The sequence below is a fragment of the Leptopilina heterotoma genome, unplaced genomic scaffold, assembly GCF_015476425.1.
Source record: "Leptopilina heterotoma isolate Lh14 unplaced genomic scaffold, ASM1547642v1 Lhet_1, whole genome shotgun sequence".
NCBI lineage: Eukaryota > Metazoa > Arthropoda > Insecta > Hymenoptera > Figitidae > Leptopilina > Leptopilina heterotoma.
This window is the reverse complement of record NW_025110812.1, coordinates 233,953-255,267: the sequence shown is the minus strand read 5'-3', so window position 1 is coordinate 255,267 and position 21,315 is coordinate 233,953. Positions and strand designations below refer to the sequence as shown.

Below are 21,315 nucleotides of genomic sequence, written 5' to 3'. Positions count from 1 at the left end.
CTTTTGAATAACTACGTTCTAAAGAAATTTTTTATCTAATACTACTATCTATCAGACTACACTAAAAGAAAAATTTATTTGATTTAAATAATAGATTTTTTGTCTGTTATCAAATAAATATTTATTTGAATCAAATAATTTTTATTTAAAAGAAATAGATTGTATTTCACCAAATTATTTTCAGTATTTAAAGCAGTTAATTAATTGAATCAAATAAATTTTTATTTCAGTGTAGTCTGATAGATGATAATATTAGATAACAAATTTCTTTTGAACGTAGTAATTTAAAAGTTCTTTAAGAAGAGTTGAATTAAAATAAATTGTATATTTTTGTCATAGAAATAGAATTCTTGGCTTCGCCAGGCAACTGTAGAAATACTATAGTCTGATTGGTGCGCACTTTCGCAGGAATTTTTTTTCAGTGCTACATAGCTGTGCTATTGTAGCTATTGTAGCAATCTGACTAGCGCGCTCATATTATACCTGCGCTCCAAAACGATAGCGATAAAAGGAGATGCAACCATTTGAAAAAATAATATTAAATTACAATTTTAGTATAAAATAAGTAAAATTAACCCTTAAACCGCACCCTGGGTGTGCGACACCCATATTCTCGCTTTTTACTCTAATATTTCGGTTGAATTCGTAAAAATTGAACATGTGTTGATATTGGATGGTACATTTTATACTTAAATTGACAATCATTTATTTTCAATTGCTAAACAGAGATATGAACTTTCGACAATTTTTACTAAATTGTTAGAAATTTTATTACAATTGCAATTTTTAAAATTCAAAATATTTGTTCTAAAATTGTTCACTTTTAGTGTTAAAAATAAAAAGCAATTTTAAAAACGCTTTAAATATTCACGAAAACGAGGAAAAGTTTGACAGCACTGTGGGGCGCCTGGACACATAAGCCTTTCTTCACCGTCCGTGTGTTCCAATAAATAACCGCGCGCTCTTGCGCTTTCCTACTGTTATTGCCTGACAGTTATTGTTGGCACTTCGCAGAGGTTACAGTAAAAATTTCATCATCTTTAAGATGATTAATCTAGATATGATGATGGTCCTGGTGTCAAATCAAGTAATGTAATCTGTTGTTTATATTGAATAAATTTTTTTATTTTCAGAACTTAAACCTGAATGAAAACATTTACTCTTAACTTAATATCAATCAATTTTTATTAGAAATTTTTTTGAAAATTCAATTATTAAACAGAAAAATAAATAATAGATAGAAATAAAAATTTCTAAAAATGAATTCTCATAAAGAAAATTACAAAATGTTTTCTTAGTATTAAATATAATTGAATTCATATAAACTAATTATATCAAAATTATTAAAAATAATTGATTTCTTTGGAATTTTTTTCTTAAATAATGGAATTCTTTAGAGAAAGTTTAATAAAATAGTAGCTATTGAAAATAATTGAATTCCTTCGAAGAGTTTTAACAAAATTTGTATTAATAATTGAATTTTTGGAAGAATTAATAAAAATTACATTGCATAAAAAATCGATTTCGAAAAGTTTCATTAAAATATTTGGCATAATTGATATTAAGTTAAGAGTAGGTGTTTTCATTCAAGTTTCTTTTCAATTGAAGAAATTCTTTTTGCTTGGCAGTAATTTTCACACCGAGAGCGCGCAACCAATCAGATTACAGTATTCTTTGATACAGCATCTTTGACTATCAAAATTTTTAACAATTTTTTTTAACTTCAAGAAAATGATTGGTAAATAAAATGTCATTCTTTCACTCTGTAAAGAAATACGAAGAATAATTTTCTATTTTATCAATTAAAATAATTAAATTAATAAGTGTGAGAGAAGCAGAAGCATGCGTCTATCTCTCTTGCACTTATGCTTTCCTCTTTTGCGCATTCGACTTACTTGTGAATGGACCTTCAAAGAGTACGTGACTCAATGTTTTGAACCTTATATTCCACGTAAAAATATTTTTTGGCCCTGAAAAGGGCCGATTATTAGTGCAAATAAAAATTCTGCACAATGTCCTTATGAACTCTTGTTAGTCTCATCGTCAGAAGAAGACGATGATGAGCAAGAGCAACAAGTCGGGCAACAGGAGCTCGATGATGATGACTCTTCATCGTTATCTGTACTTGAGGTTGACAGATTTAAAGAGTCCGGAATCTTCTTTAGTGCAGCTATTCCATCCAGAGACTTCGTACAATTATTGTTCTCATCATCGGACGTCGATGATGATGACAACGTTCTTGTACGCTCCGATCCCATTGTAGATGACGTCACTGTCATCGCACTTCCCACTGGACTTGACGACGGTGGGCAGTAAAAGTCATCGTCGTCTGTACCCGATGACTCCGACACGTACCGCTTCAATTTTTTTGCTCTTTGAATTTTCGCCTTCAGAGCAAGTCGATTTTTCCGTGCGAAGAGCCTTGGGATGAATTTCGACGGGAATTTTCCAAAGGGCACCTCACACGGCACATTCGGAAAGTATCTTCTTCCTTGGCCGCCGATGAAAGGACGCGAAGCTTCTTCAGATTTCTTCGGTTGATCCATTTCTTGTTTTGAAATTTGAGAAATCCTTCTGGCGCTTGAGACTCTTCTTGCAGGTGTTGTGTGACATTTTCACGAAACGCAAGGGTATTTATGCTTGCGCCCCGAGTTACGTCCCCACCAGTGACAATTTTCTCCATGGAAAGGGTACCTGAGTGCGCCCGCCAATCAGATTGCTTCTCCCTCTACTTGCGACGCACGTAAAAGAAGTCGCCATTTCACGATCGGGCACCATTTTCTCGTGAACTCACGTTTGCTTCAGACGTGTTTTTATTTTGTTGAAAATTGTTGTTGGAGATTCAAGAAGACGTTGGGAACGTATATTTGTTCTGATATCCAGACTTTTACAAAACAATCGGCCCTTTTCAGGGCCAACATAAATTTTACGAATATTTTTGTTCTTTCAATACATTATTATTTTTACCAAAAATTAAAATAACCGCTTCTTTACTTTTTTATATACAAGAAAATTAATTACGTCGAGTTTCAAAATTCCGTTTTTCAAATTAATTTCTTATTCAATGTGAAATAAAAATAGAATCTGTTTTTTAGTAACCTCAAAGGCCAACGCCCATTTTTCGGAACGCCTGCGTTTGTGGAACATGAGATAGAAAAGGACACAAACATATCGCTGTCCTTGTCTGTTTCATATGTTTCCAAATCTCGGAACGATTTTTGGCAAAATATTCTTGCCGATGACTTGTCTATTTTCAAATAAATATTTACTTGAATCAAATAAATCGTATTTGATTTTAATATAATTTCAGAACATGATATATTTAACAATTCCAGTGATTGTAGCTACTATCAACGGAATTGTTGAAACATAAATAATAAATATTATTAATTGTGTAGTACATGTTATTTATAATAAAATGATAAAAGATATTAATGAAATAGTAAATTTTATTGATTAAATATAATCCTATTACATTATTAAAATGAATTATATTAAAGAATATTCACCAAATTCTCGGCTACACGAGGTAACAGTGTCTCAATGTAAGACGTTTCTGTCCCCACTTTTGAAACATTTCAGGTGTTTTACCTTAATAATTTTGAGATAAAACACCTCAAATGTTTTAAAACTGGGGACAAAACGTATTACATTGAGACACTTGATTTTACAGTGTATAAAAATTATTTATATCAAATATTAGAAAATTTAATTAAAGAAACAAAATAAATAATCTAGTTTAGATATTATATTTTACAGAATTCGACATAACAGAAAAAAATGTTGTTTTAATTATTTTTTAATCAAAATTTTGAAATTTAGAGACTGAAAAAATATCATTTAAATTAACGATTAATTTATATAATATAAATGTTTATTTCTCTCATATAATATTTAATAGTGTTAATTAAATGCTTTAAATACTAAAATTAATTAGGTAGAATACAATTTCTTTATTTTAAATAAAAATTATTTCATTCAAGTAATTACTTATTCAATAATAAACAAGAAATCTATTATTTAAATCAAATAAATTTTTCTTTCAGTGTAGTCCGATAGATGGTAGTAGATAAAAAATGTCTTTTGAACATAGGTAGTAATTTAAAAGCTCTTTAGTAAGAGTTGAATTAAAAAAATATATATTTTTGTCATAGAAATAGAATTCTTTGGCTACGCCAGGCTACTGTAGAACTACTATAATCTGATTGGTGCGCGCTTTCGCAGAACGTTTTTTCTAATGCTACGTAAGTGTGCTATTGCAGCAATCTGATTGGTGGGCTCTTTTTAAACCTTCACTCTAAAACGACACCGATAAAAGGAGATGTATCCGTTTAGAAACATAATATTAAACTCAGGGACTGTCACGGAAATCAAATTTTGATTTTGTTACAATATTTTAAAACAAAACGAAATTATCATTGTAATTTAATTTTGATTCGGTAACGAAACAAAAGTCTATTCCACTTTAGTTTCGTTTGCTGATACAGAGACAAAATAAACATCCTATTTTGATTCTGATACTGTAACGAAACAAAATTTACTTCCTTTTTTAATTCTGATACTGCAACGAAACAAAATTTATAACCAATAGTCTATTTAACATTACATTCGTTTTTCTTATAGAAAAGAAGTCGATTTATATAACATTAAATGTTTATTTGTGTCATATAATATTTATTAGTGGTAATGAAATGCTTGAAATACTGAAATTAATTCGGTGGAATACAATTTACTTCTTTTAAATAAAAATTATTTTATTCAAGTAAATATTTATTTGCTAACAGACAAGTAATCTATTATTCGAATCAAATAATCTTTTCTTTCAGTATATAAATATTTACTTAAATGCAATAGTTTTTATTAAAAATAAATAAATTGAATTCCACCCAATTAATTTCAGTATTTCAAGCATTTAATTAACACGAATAAACATTTAATATTATATAAATTGTCTTGTTTCTATAAGAAAACCGAATGTAATGTGAAATAGACTATTGGTTATAAACTTTGTTTCGTTGCAGTGTCAGAATCAAAATAGTAAATAAATTTTGTTTCTATATCGGAAAACAAGACTAAAAACTAAATTTAATACATAAATTTATAATTTTCCTGTAACCTTCGCGAAGTACCCAGAATAACTGTCAGGCAATAACTGTACGAAAGCGCAAGAGCGCGCCGTTATTTATTGGAACACACGGACGGTGAAGAAAGGCCTATGTGTCCAGGCGCCCCGCAGTGCAGTCTAACTTTTCCTCGTTTTCGTCAATATTTAAAGCGTTTTTAGAATTGCTTTTTATTTTTAACACTAAAAGTGAACAATTTTAGAACAAATATTTTCAATTTTAAAAATTTGCAATTGTAATAAAATTTCTAACAATTTGGAAACAATTACTACGTTCAAAAGAAATTTTTTTATCTAATACTATCATCTATCAGACTACAATAAAAGAAAAATTTATTTGATTCAAATAATATATTACTTGTCTGTTATCAAATAAATATTTATTTGAATGAAATAATTTTTATTTAAAAGAAATAAATTGTATTTCACCAAAATAATTTCAGTATTTAAAGCATTTAATTAACACTAAAAAATATTATTTGGGACAAATAAATATTTAATTTTATATAAATAATCGTTTATTTAAATTAAATAATATTTTTTTAGTCTGTCAATTTTGAAAATTCGATTTAAATTTAATTAAAACAACATTTTTTACTGTTGTGTCGAATTCTACAAAAATTAATACCTAAACTAGATTTTTTATTTTGTTTCTTTAATTAAATTTTCTAATATATGCTTTAAATAATTTTTATAAGGAAAAACTTTCTAACTAAGTAAGAAGGAGAGAGACTTCTCTCTGTGAGAGTGAAAGAATATTGATATTTAGAATTTTAGATATTAATTTTTTGTAGAATTCGACATAACAGTAAAAAATGTTGTCTTAATTAAATTTGAATCAAATTTTCAAAATTGACAGACTAAAAAAATATTATTTAATTTAAATAAACAATTATTTATATAAAATTAAATGTTTATTTTTCCCAAATAATATTTATTATAGTGTTAATTAAATGCTTTAAATACTGAAATTAATTTAGTGGAATACAATTTATTTCTTTTAAATAAAAATTTTTTCATTCAAACAAATGTTTATTTGATAACAGACAAGTAAGTAGTCTGATAGATGATAGTATTAGATAAAAATTTTCTTTTAAACGTAGTAATTTAAAAGTTTTTTAAGAAGAGTTGAATTAAAAAAATATATATTTTTGTCATAGAAATAGAATTATTGACTACGCCAGGCAACTGTAGAAATACTACACGGAGAAACTTTTTCTTCTAATATTGAATATATTTGGTTATCTTTATTCTAAAAGTACGTTAGAATGTGAGGATTTTTCGTGCGTTGTGCTAATAATTTCAACATTAATACGAAAATATGATAAGTTCGTTATATATTAAGCAACCTTCGGTGTACAAAAATTACTATCTGCATTAGAAATAGTCTTATTTTTCTTTAGAAAAGAATAAAATGCTAGTTTTTGTTTGTGAAATAATACGGTAATTCTAACCTTTTTTCCACATATAGATAGAATATATAACAGACATTCTAACGTAACATACCAATTTTGGAAGGACTGCGGGCGGACTTAACCGATTTCGCCCGAGCATCACCGAGTCCATCACCTGACGTCGCGAACTAACCCTAATGTTTTCGAAGTTGAAATTCACACGTGTATGAAAGAAAAAAACCTTTTATTAATAAACGTGAATGTCTCCTCATGCCAAATTAAATTCAAGAACTGTTCCTCAATATAACATAATTTTTTTCACGACTTTTACTTATTTACATAATTTGATTAGTAAGTTATTTTAAAAAATGCTCTCTCTCGAAGGCACATATTTTTCCACTCGTTTAATATATAAGGACGATTCAGCTGTGTACTTCTAACGAATCGTGCGATCTTTCGGTTTCCGTGACCAATCGTCGTGTCTTTACTTGCGTGTGCGTGTGTGCGTTAATAATATAGGTTTGGTTCTTACGTCGTGTTAAATATATTTACCTACAGTTACAGTGACATTCACTAATGCCATCTACCATCAGATCCAAGTATCACTATCGTCTCTATGAGTATCTATAGACAATTAATTTGTTGTGTTTCTTTTTAATTCATGGCTTTCCCAACTTTGCAAAAATTATTATTTTCTTTCTAAAACAACATACTAATTTTCGTTAGTTTCCTTATGAAGAACTGTAAAATATATACTGAATGAGTGTTTTTGATAGTCTCAATAGCAATTTCTATAACCTATGTCGTTTTTCCCTTGAATCTAACCTAACATACTAAAATGTCTCACCAGTTTTAAGAATTAGTGGTATTAAAAGTTTCTCCGTGTAGGTATAATGTGATTGGTGCGCGCTTTCGCAGAAAATTTTTTTCAATGTTTCGCAACTGTACTATTGCAGCAATCTGGTTGGTGCGCTCCTTTTAAACCTTCATTTTAAAACCACAGCAATAAAAGGAGATGTAAACATTCAGAAAAATAATATTAAACTCATGAACCGTCACGAAAATCAAATTTTGATTTCTGTGACGGTCTATGAGTTTAATATTATTTTTCTGAATGGTTACATCTCCTTTTATCGCTGTCGTTTTAGAGCGAAGGATTAAAAGGAGCGCACCAATCAGATTGCTGCAATAGCACACTTACGTAGAATTGGAAGAAATTTTCTGCGAAAGCGCACACCAATCAGATTATATTATTTTTACTGTTGCCTCGCGTAGCCGAGGATTCTGTGACAAATATATATATATATATATATTTTAATTTTACTTCTGCTGAAGAACTTTTCAAATTAATACGTTCTGAATAAATTTTTTACTTGTAACATCTATGCGGCTACACTAAAAGAAAAATTTTTTTGATTTAAATTACAGATTACATGTCTGTAATTAAATTAACATTTACTTGAATGTAATAATTTTTATCTAAATTCAATAAATATTTTCCAATCTAATAATTTTAAAAATTTGTTTTAATGTTAATTAAAAATACATTCTTTACTGTTATGTCGAAAACGAAAAAAATTAATAATAAGAATAGATTTTTCATTTGGTTTATTTAATTAAATATTCTAATATATGGTTTAAATAACTTTTTTAAGGAAATAGTTTCTTACTAAGCAAGAGAGACACTTCCCTTTGTAAGAGTGAAAGAAAAACATTTATTTACCAATCATTTTTTTGTAGTTAAAAAAAATTCTTAAAAATTTTTATAGTAAAAAATGATGTGTCAAAAAATACTGTAATCTGATTGGTTGCGCACTCTCGGCGTGAAAATTACTGTCACTAGCAAAAAGAATTTTTCAACTGAAAAGAAACCTGAAATAAGTGAATTTCTTCAAAGAGTTTTAATAAAATTCTTATTAATAATTGAATTTTGTGGAAGAATTAATAAAATTTGCATGGAATAAATAATTGATTTCAATAGCTACTATTTTATTAAACTTTCTCTAAACAATTAATAAATTAATTATTTTTAATAATTTTGATATTATTAAATTATTTTATTTAAATTATATTTAATATATACAAAACATTTTGTAATTTTCTTTAAGAGAATTCATTTTATAAATTTTCTAATAAAAATTGATTGATATCAAGTTAAGAGTAGGTGTTTTCATTCAGGTTTCTTTTCAGTTGAAAAAATTCTTTTTGCATGACAGTAATTTTCACGCCGAGAGCGCGCGACCAATCAGATTACAGTATTTTTTGACACAGCATTTTGACTATCAAGATTTTTTTTAACTAGGGGAGAGGTCCCTAATGTGGTCACCCATCTTTTTAACGACTGTAGATTTGAAATGAAATTATATAAAATGTCAATAATACGGCGTTTAATACTTTACTTTATTACCTGACTTCCTATCATATAGTTTTTTTTTCATTTCATTAATAAAAAAAAGTTATGGCACTTTTTAAAAACAGTTGAAAATCCGACTTTTAAAAAAGTGGCCCCAAGGTGGTCACCATACAAAAATTCACTAAAAATTTTTTAAAAAAATGTAAAAAACGTATTATTAAGTTGTTTATTTAATATTAATTGTTTTTCAGGATCACAGAAACATATTACATATTTTTTTTGCACTTTGTCCTTTCGTCAAAAATGATACTTTTTGTGTATGTATTAGACAGGTAAAATTTTGAAAAAAATTCTATTTCATTATTATTCATCATAAAACTTAAAAATTAATAAAATTCACATTCACAGTGATAAATGTTGATAAATATAGCGTTTAAACACATTTTCATAAAAAATCAAAAGTGACCACCTTGTGGCCAAAAAAGTGTCCACCTTAGGGCCAAGGCACAAATTTTTTAAACGTTAATGAAAAAATTTTTTAAAGCACAATATTAATTATATTCATTCGGAATATTATTGTACGATATATAAAGATAATTATAACGATTTTTACTAATTTAAAATGGTTAATTTCGATGATTTTAACACCCTGAGAAAAAAAAATTTCTCGATCATTTAAAAACAGAAATTTCACGACGTTCACGTTACAAAGAGACTCATACGAATATTTACCTCAAAACTTTACTAAAATCTTTGTCTTCTCAAATAATAACAATAACAAAAAACATTTGAAGATACTAACTAATATACAAAAATTTTCTTAGAGTGACCACCTTAGGGCCCTATCCCCTAAAAAAATGATTGGTAAATAAATATGTTTTTCTTTCACTCATACAAAGAAAAGTGTCTCTCTTGCTTAGTAAGAATCTATTTCCTTTAAAAAGTTATTTAAATCATATATTAGAATATTTAATTAAATAAACCAAATGAAAAATCTATTTTTATTATTAATTTTTTTCGAATTCGACATAACAGTAAAGAATATGTTTTTAATTAACATTAAAACAAATTTTTGAAATTACTATAAATAATTTACAAAATAAAATATCCCAGGAAAAACTCTTAGTTCTTAAAGAAAAGGAGCTAATTTATATTCTGAGAAAAGGCTTGGCGAACTTAGAGTATAAGATGGAAAAGAATAAAAATATATTTCTATTACTTCCCATCTCATCTTTGGCGCGTAACGAGAAATTTTCTCTGTTGTGCGCATCATGCAGACAATACTTTTTTGTCCCACGTCGATGAGACAAGAGTTGCCAAAGTCTCTATGGAGTACCAGGTCATTCTGACACAACCACGCACTGAACAACCGCGCTGTTCCGCTTGCCTCCCTTCCAACTCTCTACCAACTAGTGGGGATCCTATTTCCCCCACCGTCTACCGCACTGACTCAGCAGCGTATAAATACGGCCACATTCTCTGTCCACTGATCAGATCAGAACTGTTTGAACGCTTGAGTTGAAAGCATCCATCAGATTCATTCTGTTCTTCGTTCGATACGCACGTATGAACCGCACTCTTATCTTTTCCCACACTCTATTGTATATCAACGAAGGCGTTTGGCGCGCGTTATGCAAACAGTAACAACGAAGGCGTTTGGCGCACGTTGTTACCAATCTCTGGAAGGCGCTTCGGCGCAGGTGGACGTATGTACACAAAAATGCATCAAAGGAAAAGACCATCTGACAATTTATTGAACATGGCTAATCCAAAGAAACAACAACCTTCTACAGGAGTTGAAACCCACAACAAATTCGATCTTCTGGATGACTTAGAGGAAATGGATGTAATTTCGGATAAGACTGATGACAAAGGGGCCGGAAGACCGCCTCCAATAGTTGTCACGCAAAAGCTGGCAAATGTACAACAACTCATGCGAGAATTAAACAAAAACAGCACCGAGCAAATCTCCATCACATTGAAGAAGGAATCCTACACTATACATACAAAAAGCTACAAAGACCACCGCAGTATTATTGAAATATTGGAAATTGGAAAAACGAAATTCTTCACTTACGCTTCGAAGGAAGAAAAAAGTAAAAGTCTCGTAGTTAAAGGCCTACCAACTCTCACCACGAGTGAAATAATTAGTGATCTCAGTGACAAAGGTATTGGAGTGTCAAAGTGTGTTATAATGAAACAAGCAGCAGATAAACCACAAATTAACCCATTTTACATGATAGTATTGGACAATAACACCAAATCCAGTGACGCATTTAAAGTGAAGGACATTTTGTTCGTGAAAGTGAAGTGGGAAAAGTTTAAAAGCAAAAGAAAAGCTACACAGTGCCACAGATGCCAAAAATTTGGCCATGGATCCAAATTTTGCCATGAGGACCCAAAATGTGTAAAGTGCATACAAGATCATCTCACCAAAGACTGTCCAAAAAAGAAGGAGGACAAAGCACAGTGTACAAACTGTAAACAATCCCATCCAGCCAACTACAGCAAGTGCCCAGCTTATCTTCAACATGTGACCAAAATCGAGGAAAAAAGGGGCTTGACTTGGGCCCTGCCGCCCAAAATTAAGGACCCTCCGAAATTTACTGCCGAGGACTTCCCTCAACTGAAGGTCAAACACACAATAGCAAACGCCGATATCAACCCCATCAAGGAAAGCTACAGCAGACACACAAACCAAAGCAGAAGTGATGACAACCCAGGTAAATTCAAGGAACTACTGGACGTCTTAGCTGAGATAAACAAAATCTGTGATTTAAACAAGGTAATCAAATTAGCATATAATTTAAGAGACTTATTAAAAAATTGTGATAACGATTTAGATAGAATAATGGCCATATCCAAAATTGCTCAGGAATTAGATGGATAATAGCCCAAATAATTTTCGTGAACTTAGAATAGTACATTGGAATGCAAATGGACTAAATAATAAAATGCATGAATTGCCCATTTTTCTCCAAAGATACAATGTAGACATATTGTTAATTGGAGAAACATGGTTCAAACATGACATATTTCCAAAGCCTCCATCAGGTTATAGATGCTATAGGAAAAATAGAGTTAACAAAAAAGCTGGAGGAGTAGCCCTGTTTGTTAAAAATGAAATTCCTTGTATTGAGATTCATATAGATAACCTTGAAACTATAGAAGCACATGCCATTAAATTAGAAAATAATATATTAATCGTTTCTTTATATGCTCCAGCTCAAAATATTTCCAAACAAGATCTAGACAGTATTTTTAATTTAAATAATAAAATAATAGCTGCCGGAGATTTAAACGCAAAACATGTTTGCTGGAATTGTTATAATAATAATAAAAACGGAAAAATCCTCTTTAATTTTGTTGAGAATACATTACTAAATATCGAAGCACCCTATAGTTTTACATTATATCCTTTCAATCGTAAGGCAAAACCTAGTGTTGTAGATCTATCTATTGTTAAAAATATTACTAATATCCAATCAGTCATTACATTAGATGAACTAAATTCAGATCATAAACCAGTTCTAATTACCCTTAGTAATTCTTTAATAAATCACACACAAAATAAACCTCCAACTTTAAATTACAAACTAGCAAATTGGACTAAATTTAGAGAGTTAATAAACAAAAATTTAAAAATTGACTCCAAAATTGACTCTACTTCTGACATTGACTTGCAAGTTGAAAAATTTACAAATATAATTGACAATGCAATGGATGGGTCTATACCTAGATCAAAACCTTTTAAATATCAATATCAATTACCTTCAGAAATAATAAAACAAATAAATGAAAGGAATAAGCTTAGAAAAATTTCTCAAAAATACAGATACCAATATTTGAAACCATTTATAAATGAAGCGAGTAGGAAAATCAAAGATGCTATTAATAAATTTAGAAATAAAAAATGGGAAGAAAAATTAGTCTCACTAAACATAAAAGATAATTCGCTCTGGAAAATGACAAGAGCTTTAAAAGGTAAAAATAATTCTTTTATTCCTCCCCTAGAGGACAATAATAATATTATTTTCAAAGATGAGGAAAAAGCCGAATTAATAGCAAGTAATTTTGAGGGTGTACACAGGTTGACAGCAAACTTTGGTAGCGCTAAATTTGAGAAAGAAATAAATGATAAATATGAACAAATTTTAAATCCAATAATAAACCTTGATGAAGTAGAACTATCTTCACCAAGGGAAATCAAAAAGATAATTACAAAAACTAAGTCTAAAAAAGCCCCGGGGCATGATAAAATTCAGAATATCATATTGAAAATGCTACCAAAGAAAGCTATAGTTCAACTGAACTACATCTTCAATGCTTGCTTAAAACAGGGCTACTTTCCTCAAAGCTGGAAATGTGCAAAAATAATCCCCATACCAAAACAAGGTAAAAATCATAAATTAGCATTAAGTTATAGACCAATCAGTCTACTTTGCAGCCTAAGTAAACTTCTTGAAACAATAATATTAAATAGAATTAAAAATTTTGAATTCGAACATAAGCTACTAATTCCTGAACAATTTGGATTTAGATCTCAACATTGTACTGTTAAACAACTAGCTAGATTAGTAGATCATATATCGACAAATTTTAATTTAAATAAAAGCACCGGCGCTGTTTTCCTTGATATGGAAAAAGCATTTGACACTGTCTGGCATAAAGGTCTGATAGTTAAATTACATGATTTAAAATTAAATTATTACTTGATCAAAATTGTATCAAACTATCTTAAAGATAGAAAATTTGTAGTAGATATAAATTGTCAGACATCTACCGTAAAAGATGTAGTAGCCGGAGTCCCTCAAGGATCAGTATTAGGCCCAATCCTTTTCTTATATTATATTAATGACATACCAAAGGATGACAAAGTCAAAATAGCAATATTTGCTGACGATACTGCGTTATATAATTCCTCTTGGAGAAAGAAACAATTAGCACAAAACCTCCAAAAATATATTTTAGTTTTAGAAGAGTACTATCTCAAATGGAAGCTCAAAATTAATGCAAATAAAACAGAATTTATAATTTTCAGTCACAAACCAAAAGATAGTTTTATCCCCGAACTTGAAATGTACAAAGAAGTAATTAAACCTAAACCTAAAGTAAAATACTTAGGTATGTTTTTAGACAACGAGTTAAATTATACTCAGCATATTAATGAAACCCTAATTAAAACTTTTAAAGTAATTGGACAATTATATTGCCTTTTAAATAGAAAAAGCAAAATGAGCATTCAAAACAAAGAGATTATTTACAAAACGATAATTAGACCTATTATGTTATATGCAGCTCCCATCTGGGGTAGTACTTATGAAACCTATATTGAAAAGTTACAAAAACTACAAAACAAATGTTTACGATTAATATTAAATGCTGAGAGAAGCAAAAAAGTCATTCTTATGCATAGAAAATTAAAAATTAAAACTGTTAAAGAAATAATATATAGTTTGACTGAAGATTTTTATACTAATAAGTTAAATAATTTAGATATTTTAAGCAACACATGTAAAATTAAGTATAACGAAGCGCCATTCAAAATTAAATATAAATTACCTAACCATCTAATACAATAGCTTGTAAATAATGTAAATAGTATAAATAAGTCCTACATAGTTATATTTTTTTGTTAAATTTTGTTATATAGAAAATCAGATCAATTAGGTTTTTATAAAACTTTTCCTAAAACACATAGATATATATATTTTTACTAAAAGAGAAATATTAAGCATAACATAAAAGAATATCTATGGATAAATCGCAATAAAGATAGGAGCCATAGTTTAAGTTACAAATCTACATGTGTATTTTTTACTCTGTATTTTACTGATCTCAATAAATATCTTTTAATGGTAATGGTCCACTGATCATTAATTGTTCGGAACTCTTTCAAAGTTGACGAGTACAGTGTCCGTTTACTTGTTTTTTGGAAGATGGATCACCCGACAATGTTGGCTCGAATGCATCGCTTGATGCTTGTAATTCGATCCATGTACGTCAAATTAACTGTGGCCAAGAAGAAGGACCAAGTGAAATTGGTGATAATGCACAGCCGTATTATTGACCAAGCACTGGCGAGACTGGAATTTCTGAAGCAGCAATTGGGCATTTATTAAAGTGTCTCCTCTCATCATTAACAATCGGCCCTTTTCAGGGCCACAAAATTTTTTTTGCGTTTAGAATTCTTCATTTGATTCAATGAACATAAGACTGCGTCTCAACAGCAGTGACAATAACAATCGGCCCTTTTCAGAGCCAAAATTTGATTTTTACGTATGGAATTCTTAACTTAGTTCAATAAGTGTTAAATATTTCGTCTTTCACAATCAATTAATATTTATATACGCATTGCAATGCACTCCTTAAAATGGTTTTTTGTTTGGTTTATTAAAATTGCATTCTATTTAATTTTACTTGAATTTTATTATTAATTCACAATTTTATTACTAATTTACAATTTCAATTTCTTTTTATGGAACTAAAATTTACTTCCTTATTTTATTATTAATTTTCAATATTAATTGCATTCTATTAGGGAAGAGTGGTCCTAAGTTATTGTTTATATATATATATATATATATATATATATATATATATATATATATATATATATATATATATTCATATACATTGTTCATATAAACTAATTATATTACAATTATTAAAAATAATTGATTTCTTTGGAATTTTTTATTTAAATAATGGAATTGTTTAGAGAAAGTTTAATAAATTAGTAGCTATTGAAAATATTTGAATTCTTTCGAAAAGGTTTAATAAAATTTTATTTTATTAATAAATAAAAAATAAAATATTAAAATTAATAAAATAAATTTTATTTTATTAACTAATTTTATTTTTATTAATAATTGAATTTTTGGAAGAAATTATAAAAATTGCATTAAATAAATAATTGATTTTGAAAATTTTCATTATAATATTTGAAATAATTGATATTAAGTTAAGAGTAGGTGTATTCATTTAGTTTTAACATTAAAACAAATTTTTTAAATTACCAGACTGGAAAATATTTATTTAATTTATATAATAATTATTTCATTCAAGTTAATATTAATTTAATTGCAGACATGTAATTTGTTATTTGAATCAAAAAAAATTTCTTTAAGTGTAGGCGCATAGAGGGTAGAAGAAAAAAATTTATTTAGAGAGTATTAATTTAAAAAGTTCTTCAGCAGAAGTTAAATTTAAAAAAATATATATTTTGTTACCAAATTCTCGGCTACGCGAGGCAACAGTAAAAATACTATAATCTGATTGGTGCGCGTTTTCGCAGAAAATTTCTTTCAATTCTACGCAAGTGTGCTATTGCAGCAATCTAATTGGTGCGCTTCTTTTAAACCAGCACTTTAAAACGACAGCGATAAAAGGAGATGTATCCATTCAGAAACATAATATTAAACTCAAAGACCGACACGGAAATTAAATTTTGATTTCGTTACAATATTTTAAAACAATACGAAATTATCATTGTATTTTAATTTTGATTTGGTAACGAAACAAAAGTCTATTCCACTTTAGTTTCGTTTGCCGATATAGAAACAAAATATACATCCTATTTTGATTCTGATACTGTAACGAAACAAAATTTACTTCCTATTTTAATTCTGATACTGCAACGAAACCAAATTTATAACCAATACTCTATTTCACATTACATTCGGTTTTCTTATAGAAACAGAAGTCGATTTATATAAAATATTAAATGTTTATTTGTCTCATATAATATTTATTAGTGGTAATTAAATGCTTGAAATACTGAAATTAATTGGGTGGAATACAATTTATTTATTTTAAATAAAAATTATTTCATTCAAGTAAATATTTAGTTGATAACAGACAAGTAATCTATTATTCAAATCAAATAAATTTTTCTTTCATTGTATAAATATTTACTTGAATAAAATAATTTTTATTTAAAATAAATAAATTGTATTTCACCCAATTAATTTCAGTATTTCAAGCAATTAATTAACACTAACAAATATTATATGAGACAAATAAACATTTAATATTAGATAAATCGTCTTCTGTTTCTATAAGAAATCCGATTGTAATGTAAAATAGACTATTGGTTATAAATTTTGTTTCGTTGAAGTATCAGAATCAGAATAGTAAGGAAATTTTGTTTCTATATCAGAAAACGGGACTAAAGTGGAATATATTTTTATTTTGTTACCGAATCAAAATCAAAATGTAATAATAATTTTGTTTTGTTTTTAAATATCGTAACGAAATTAAAATTTGATTTCCGTGACCGTTCCTAAGTTTAATATTATTTTTCTAATTTTATTTTAGAATTTTTTTATTATTTTTCTATTTTTTTAAAAATTAGTTTTAATGTTAACAGCAACAAATCGCGCGCTAAAGCGCGCGGCTAACTTCTTACTACCTTTTTTAAATAAAATTAGCAATTTTAAAAATAATAAAATTTTAAAGTTTTCTAATTTAAATTTTTGTTGAAAATACTAATAAAAATTCAATTTTGTAGAATTTAAAAATAATTGCAAAAATTCTAAAAAAATAAAATAAAATTCTTTTTATTAAATTTCTGTTCAAATCTTAAGAAAAAATTCGCGAAAATGACAATTTTGAATGAATGAATTAAATAATAAAAATTTCAGAGGAATTCTATTATTTACAAATTTTTTATAAATTTCATCGCAATAATTAATTTATTTTCATAAAGAATAACATTTTTTTAACAAGGAATTCAATTATTTTCAAAAATAACAAAATTCAATAGGTATGTAGATTTTCAATTACTTTCATAAATAATAAAAATCATCGCAGAATTTCAATTATTTTTAGTACAATGTTAATGGAATTTCTCGAAAAATTTAATTATTCTTAAAATTTTTATTAAAATTAATTTTCAAAGATTTTAATGAAATAATTTTTAACAATTCGACTTTTTTCAAAATAATTTGAATTAAATTCTTCGTAGAATTAAATTAATTTCAATAATATCAAAATTCTATTATTTTTAATATCTACTATTTCAATAAAAGTTCACAAAAGAATTCAATTATTTAAAAAGAAATATATTATTAAAATTCATCGCAATAATTAAAGTATTTTTCAAAAATAATAAAATTCTTCTCAGGTATTCAATTATTTTCAATACAATTATTAAAAAATTCGATTGTATTCAATAAATTAAAGAATTATTTAACAAAAAAATTAATAAAAGTTCTTCATAAGAATTCAATTATTTTTGAAAATTTTAATAAAATTCGTTGCAAAAATTCAATTATTTTAAAAAGTTTGATAAAATTCTTCGAATCAATTCAATTATTTAAAAAAATTTTGAAAAAATTCTGGGCAGAATTTTCAATTATTTTCAAAAATTTTTCTCAATTCAATGATTTTTATAATATATACTAAAATTTTTTAAAAGAATTCAATTATAAAAAATTTTATTAAAATTCTGCGCAAACATTTAATTATATTCATAAAATAATTAAAATTTCACAAGGAATTCAATTATTTTCATAAATAATAAAATTTTTTTAAGGAATTAAATTATTATTTATGAAAATAATTTAAAATTCTAAAAATAGTAATTGAATTAAAATGATGAAAATAATTTTGATGAAGTTACGGTAACAATATTCTTATAATGTAAAATAATGATTTTATCTCTCAGTCATCTTTAATTATTAGAAAATATGAAGAAATTGATCACTCCGACTCTTCGAATGTGTGCAATCGATATCTTCATGTTTTATAAACAATACTTTTATAAGTTAATTAATTTAAAAAACGTTTGAATTTGAAATTTTTGAATGTCTTAATTCCTGTGGAAAATCTTGTTCCAAAGATAACATTAAAATAAAAATTGTACAAATATTTTTCTTATTTTTCTAAAACAAAATAATTTTCTTGAAAAAATTCTGATTCAAGAAAAAAAATGCAAAATAAATAAATTTTGTATTTCTCAATGACAGTTGTTTAATAATTTTCTAATTTTTTTTAGAAGTAAAGAACAAAAATAATTTCAATTTGACAAAACATAATATTTAACAAAATTTTAGTCTTTTAATGAAAGGAAGTAAAAAAATTCTGATGATTTCTATTTTCTATCTAAAGTTAATAAAAAACAAAAGTATAAACAAAAGACAACTTCAGAGTGTGAGGGACAGAAAAAGTGAATGAATGAAAGAATGAAAGAACATTAATTAATTAAGAACACATTCTTTACTGTTATGACGAATTCTAAAAAAATTAATAATTAAAATAGATTTTTCATTTTGTTTTTTAAATTAAATATTCTATAATATATATGATTTAAATAACTTTTATAAGGAAAAAGTTTCTCATTAAGCAAAAGAGACACTTCTCTTTAAAAGAGTGAACAAAAAACATATTTATTTATGTACCAATCATTTTTTTGTAGTTAAAAAGAATTATAAAAATTTTGATAGTCAAAAATGCTGTGACAAAAAATACTGTAATCTGATTGATTGCGCGCTCTCGGCGTAAAAATTACTGTCAAGCAAAAAGAATTTTTTCAAGTAAAAAGAAAATTCATTGAAAATACCTACTCTTAACTTAATATTAATTATTTCAAATATTATAATGAAACTTTTCGAAATCAATTATTTATTTAATGATATTTTTATTAATTCTTCCAAAAATTCAATTATTAATAAAAATGTTATTAAAACTCTTCGAAGGAATTTAATTATTTTTAAAAATTTAAAGAAATTTAAGAGATAATTGAACTTTTCGAAGTATTTAATTTTTAAAAATAATTAAATTTTTTTAAGTAATCGATTTTTAAAAAGAAATTAATTTTTCGAAAAATTCCTTGAAAATTACAAGAATGTTTCTAAAAATTCAATTTTTAAAAATAATTAAATTTTACTAAGAATTTAATTTTTAAAATAATTGAATTTTTTAAGATTTAAAAGAATTGAAGCAAATTATTAATTTCCTTTAAAGAGATTCTTTAAAATATTATTAATTATTGATTTTTTCTAATATATGTATGCAAATTGTATTTAAAATAATTGAATAATTTCGAGAAATGTCCTTTTAATAAAATTAACAAAATAAAATTTCTACTTGCAAAAAATTTGTTTAAAAAACAATCAATCTTACGAATTTTACGAATATATAAATGAGGGTTAAGAATTAATTAATAGGATTAATACGTGTATAATAATTCTCAAACTTACGGTTTAGACTGTTTTATAAATTAAATAAAACTAGGATAAATTATTTTTAAATATACGTTGTGAATTGTTTATCAAACCAACGACAATATGATCGTATTTATTAAATGGATTTACCCACGTGTTGCTCCCAGGAAGGAAGAGTAAGGAGACCGAACTCTGCTTCTACAAATGTCTGAAAAATATGCACGAAAAGTGCCAGACTCACTGTGTTCTAGTTGATCGCCAATTAAGTCGATCATGCGCATTGAACTAAAGTTCAGTGTTGACCGTGTTGACATAGATGAAAAGTGTGGTTATGTCAAGGTAAATATAACATAGTTTAAACAGTGTTAATTTTAAAAGCAAATTTATTTATTTGCAATTGTGATATTATTTAGATTTTCAAAATAATTTAATAATATATTTATGAAAAGGGAAAAATTTTGCGAAAATGGTTAAGAAGAATTGTGTTTATAACTAGAGTATATTTACATACCGTAGAAGGATAGAAGAGACTAATGTTTTTAGACTCTTTTTGTTCTTTCTTTACATCCGGGCACACAACACGACATTTTTTAAATAAAATAAATACATAATTATTAAAACGAAATGTATTGTATATGTATCTCACTAAGACCGGCTAAATGTAAACATTAGATCTTACATCTCACTCGCACAATTTTTACGAGAAACAGAGACACAACACAGCTTATGCGCATGATCGACTTAATTGGCGATCAACTAGAACACAGTGAGCCTGGCACTTTTCGTGCATATTTCTCTGAGATTTTTAAAGCGCTTTCTACACAGAGTTCGGTCTCCTTACTCTTCCTTCCTGGTTGCTCCTAATTTTCATGCGACTCACAAGCATTGGTTAGATAAATTCATATAGAGAAAAAGTCTAAAGAAAGAAGTATTGAATTTTTCATAACTTGTGGTTTGAAGACGAGAATGTTTTCGATTCTCTCCTAATAGTGAAGCGCTGCAGTCAGTGGGTAATATGTATTTTATAATTCTTACGACTGAATATTTATCATCTTTGTTTAAGTATCAACATAATAATAAAAAAATACTTACAATTTTTATGACTATAAATCAATAAGTTTACAATTATAAAAATATTGTTATAATTATAAACTAAGATGATTAATCTAGATATGATGAGGGTCCTGGTGGTAAATGAACTAATTTAAAAATTTCACTGGTAAGAAAATAAGGAAAAATTGTATATCGGTCCAATTTTTACTAATGGGATACTTTAGT

The 21,315-nt window shown here is 26.9% G+C and overlaps 2 protein-coding genes across 3 annotated transcripts in view; both read right to left on the bottom strand.

The window, feature by feature from the left end:
- Positions 1-20,884, bottom strand: part of LOC122512668 (putative uncharacterized protein DDB_G0289263) — a 44,325-nt gene extending 23,441 nt beyond the window's left edge. Inside the window, exons 1-2 of one of the 2 annotated variants that reach the window (XM_043628652.1) lie at positions 20,074-20,884; positions 14,818-14,964 (exon numbers count right to left, since the gene is read on the bottom strand). The gene's annotated coding sequence lies outside the window, so the exon portion shown is untranslated. The remainder of the gene's footprint in view (positions 1-14,817; positions 14,965-20,073) is intronic. The other variant, XM_043628661.1, reaches the window with a different exon arrangement.
- LOC122512581 (zinc finger CCHC domain-containing protein 10-like) lies at positions 2,019-2,546 on the bottom strand. Its single transcript, XM_043628497.1, has one exon. The coding sequence runs from the start codon at positions 2,544-2,546 to the stop codon at positions 2,019-2,021; it is 528 nt and encodes a 175-aa protein (XP_043484432.1).
- Positions 20,885-21,315: the final 431 nt, after the last annotated feature.

Coding starts and splice junctions, on each gene's coding strand:
- LOC122512581 (XM_043628497.1), bottom strand. CDS start 2,546: ATGGATCAACCGAAGAAATCTGAAGAAGCTTCGCGTCCTTTCATCGGC.